Source organism: Atta colombica, unplaced genomic scaffold (assembly GCF_001594045.1).
Source record: "Atta colombica isolate Treedump-2 unplaced genomic scaffold, Acol1.0 scaffold1, whole genome shotgun sequence".
Classification (NCBI taxonomy): Eukaryota; Metazoa; Arthropoda; class Insecta; order Hymenoptera; family Formicidae; genus Atta; species Atta colombica.
Genome location: NW_017259183.1, coordinates 577568 through 581429, shown reverse-complemented (window position 1 = coordinate 581429; position 3862 = coordinate 577568). Strand labels below are relative to the sequence as shown.

Sequence of the window (3862 nt, the reverse complement as noted above, 5' to 3'; positions counted from 1 at the left end):
AGAGAGAGAGAGAGAGAGTGTAGGGATATGTCGTCACTCGTACGTGAAGAAATGCCAAAAGTAAAACTCGATCACCAACGAGCTACGTTCGATCGTGCGATTGTCCCGGTGATCGTTTCCGGTCGTGCTCTCCCGATGTGAGAGATTAGGCGATCGTTTTCAGTTCCGAAGATTGTCTTCTTTTGAAATGCACGAATACAGCACGGAAAAAGTAGCTGTGATATATTATGACTGCTCCGATCGAGATTTGCGAAATCATCTTTACGCAATGCATCATTGCGCGATTGAAAACTGTAGCTTCCTCCCTGATGATCGCGCGGTCTTGTGGAACCGAATGAGTCGATAATAAACCTTCGCCGATTGGGACGGAGGGATGGCGGAGTCAAAATTTCCCGCTATCAACATTTAATCGTCGCGATTCTTTATTTTTTCTTCTAAACTAATTCAGTCTGAGAGAATTGTATCAATTATATTATCAGCCTCTTACGTGGCGGAGATGCGGCCGCTGTGTGAACGAACATTCGCGCCTTTCATGTAGCTAGGTGGAAAGATATGTATCCGTCAAGTTTCACGCAGCTAATCCCTCTCCTCTCGCTGGTGGCGGTGGTAACCGTGCTGTGGGCGGTGTGGCATCATTCTCCGTTCTGTTCGGTGTTTCTCGATCGAAATGGTGCTGAAGAGTATCGCCGGTCCAAGACACGCTAGCGGACGTCTGATTACCATTGGATGACGCGCCAGGTGAATGCGAGGGCGATGGTGTTTGGAAGAGCATGGATCCCGAAGGTATCGCGGACTTGCCATCCACTAGAGGTCCGTTTGTTGGCCCCATTGGTTTATCCAAGGAGAAGCCACCTCCGCCGGCACCATACACCGAGCCGAATAGACTTGCCGCGTATTTGCCCGCGCTCAAGGAATGGGGTGGTAACCCGTTGCTACTTTGAATCACCGAAATCTCGTTCAGCTGTAAGTAATGTACGCCGTTAGGTTTATTTTGGTTAGGTTTATTCGAGAGCAATTACCTATAAAAATGAAATAAATGGTGATTATTAATGCGGCTTCCGTGATGCCTCTGTACTTAATCGTGTATACTATCAAACGTTTTAAATAGAGCAGCAATCGTTATGCAACATTGGAAAATGCAATAAAATAAAAATTTCCGCGAATTTTTCCTTGATGAATTCAACATTTCTATAGCAAGATGTTTATAAAACACTTATTACACTTAATCGTCTTTGAATTACGCTAACACGGAACAGCCTTTCAGTTCGAGCGATATAAGTATTACCTTCTGCTGGACGCCGTTAAGGAATGGCGCGGGAAGATACGGGTAAAAAAGGTCCGGTCGTCTTTGCAGAAATTCCGAGTCCTTGGGCGTGATTGGCAGGGGAGGTATATCCAATGACATCCGTCGACCTCGGCGTGACGTTCCGTTGGTAAACATGTGAGTACCCATGTGCACCTGCGGTAAGAAATATCAGAAAAGCGATAAGAGGCGATATCGCGCGTCAGTTTTTCGATCGGGTAAAGCGCTGATCTTTCATCGAGCTCGAGCGACTTGCGATGTTTACGCGTTTTGGCGTTAGTAGAAAGCGGTAGCGGCTAGCTGGTGTTAGTAAAGATTTTTCAGGAACATGTAGAAGGAACTCAGACTTTCGACATCTAGAAAATTAATGTGTTATACCTTGAGGTTGCCTTTGGTGGTGAACGCCTTCTGGCAGACAGTGCATCGGAATGGTTTGTCACCAGTGTGAGTTCTCATATGGATCTGGAGCGCCGAAGACGAGGAGAAATTCTTATTGCAAATCTGGCACAAATGCTTGCTCGGCAGGCCTGCAAATACACATAATGGTTTCGCTAAACTGCCCCTGACTTCGTGATAGTGATATGGTAATGATTAAAAAATCGTAAAAGTCTCAGTCTGAGGCTATATGGATCTTGAAAATTATAAAAATGTGATATAAATTGACTCAGTAATGTCTTTTATTTAATAAAATCATATTTATTCATATCATTGGTAATCAGTATCGGAAATAAAAATACAATGCCACCATAACTACAAAAAATCCAATTTGTCCTATATGAATGAAGAAATGAATTGAATAAGCGTAATCCGTCACCAGCAATCTAGTGTGTAAAAATAATGATGAACAAGAAGCAGGAAGAAAAGTGAGTCTAATAAGCGTGTTGCGAAGCAATAGCATCAGACATTCCAAACTACGATTTTCGTTAGCGAGAGGGGTCATCAATCGTGATTGACAACGCGTTAGCAATGAGATCGTAGCCGAGCGAAGCTGAGTTCGAATAATACGGGTGGCGCTCGATGAAGAAGCAGATTTTGTGTTGCGCGTATGCGCGCGCGCGTGTATATGTACATATGTAAGAAAGTCTTTTTTTTTTCTTTTTTTTCTTATAAAAGCGAACGCAAGTAAAATCATACTTACTGGCTGGTCTTTTTGGTGCTGGCAGATCTCCTTCCGGCGATCTTTTCACCGGTATTGTGGATTCGATGGACGTCGGTGGCATCGGCGGGGGTGGTGGAGGTGGTGGAGGTGGGGGCGGTAGGCTCGAATCATCAATGCACATTGGACTTCTGGAAGTCTCTTGTTCTTGCTGCTGCTGCTGTTGTTGTTGTTGCTGTTGTTGTTGCTGCTGCTGCTGCTGCTGCTGCTGCTGCTGCTGCTGCTGCTGCTGCTGCTGCTGCTGCTGCTGCTGTTGTTGTTGTTGTTGCTGCTGTTGCTGCTGCTGTTGATGCTTTGGATCGCTGAACAGATGTGGCGGCATATCGCGAATCTTGTGAGTCAACATATGCTGCTTCATATTACCCTGCGCATCAAAACACGTTCTATTGTATTTAATTAAGCAGTTGACTGTGGTTCCTAGAAAAGAACAGTTGTAACATTGTTATCCATGTAAGGCATCTATGTGCAATATATTAACGATCTGCGCCGTTGAATATTATATACAGATTAGGAACTTTATACTATTATTTTAAATGGGAAGTTCATCTTGCGATTATTTATATTAAATTTATATTAAATTTACGATTTTAATGATTTTAACTCATCACAAAATATCCTTTTTGCTTCTTATTTTGTTTGAGTACGTACGAGTTAAAATAACTTTTTTTTTCATTTTTACATATTTTTTTTTAATCAAAGTAATATAATTCACGTCTAATCAATATTTACGTTTCTGTATTATTCTGATAAAACAAAGTTATCGCATATATTGCGCGAATGTATATATTTTACTTAAACTTATGATAATTATGTTTCGAATTATTGAATTTAGATCATTTGTCAATCGCGAAAAGAAAGAACACAATATTATTATTACGTAAAAAATTACACAATATTATTACGTAAAAAAAAATAATTTCGACTTGGTTATGATAATCGATTGCACGAGAGCGCAGGACAAACGCGTGTTGTACGCTTGCTGGTAGAGGAGAGACTCTTACCAGGAAGACGTGGTCCGAGGGTAGAAGTCCGAGGGCGGGTGGCATCAGCGGGGGCAGGCGGACGGCAGGATAAACAGACGTCAGCCTTCGCCCCCCTCCTGTTCCTGTCCGCCCCCGGTTCTTCCGTTCCTCAGGCCGCCGCCGCCTGCGTTTCGGTTTCTCACTATTTCCGGCGGCCGATTTCGCCGGGTACGAGCGATATTGGGAATTGGGTTGTGGGAGAATCGGACCCTTCGCGGCGAAGGGTTGATCCGCGCAGGAACATACTTGCTGACCGGAATCATCGTTCTGAAAGTACAGCAGAACAACGAGGACAATATAGAAGTGGTGCGAATAGATATAGTAGAAAAAACTTTGCGTGATGAAAGGCATTTCTAATATTTAATTATTTATTTCTAACTG

The 3862-nt window shown here is 43.1% G+C and overlaps 1 protein-coding gene across 1 annotated transcript in view; it reads right to left on the bottom strand.

The window, feature by feature from the left end:
- Positions 1–369: 369 nt before the first annotated feature.
- The window catches only part of LOC108694986 (homeotic protein spalt-major-like), a 90326-nt gene continuing 86833 nt past the window's right edge, over positions 370–3862 (bottom strand). The window contains exons 4-8 of the mRNA XM_018204690.1: positions 3461–3748; positions 2442–2823; positions 1682–1830; positions 1286–1459; positions 370–961 (exon numbers count right to left, since the gene is read on the bottom strand). Of these exons, the coding sequence (XP_018060179.1) occupies positions 569–961; positions 1286–1459; positions 1682–1830; positions 2442–2823; positions 3461–3748 (1386 nt within the window). The 3' untranslated portion in view covers positions 370–568. The remainder of the gene's footprint in view (positions 962–1285; positions 1460–1681; positions 1831–2441; positions 2824–3460; positions 3749–3862) is intronic.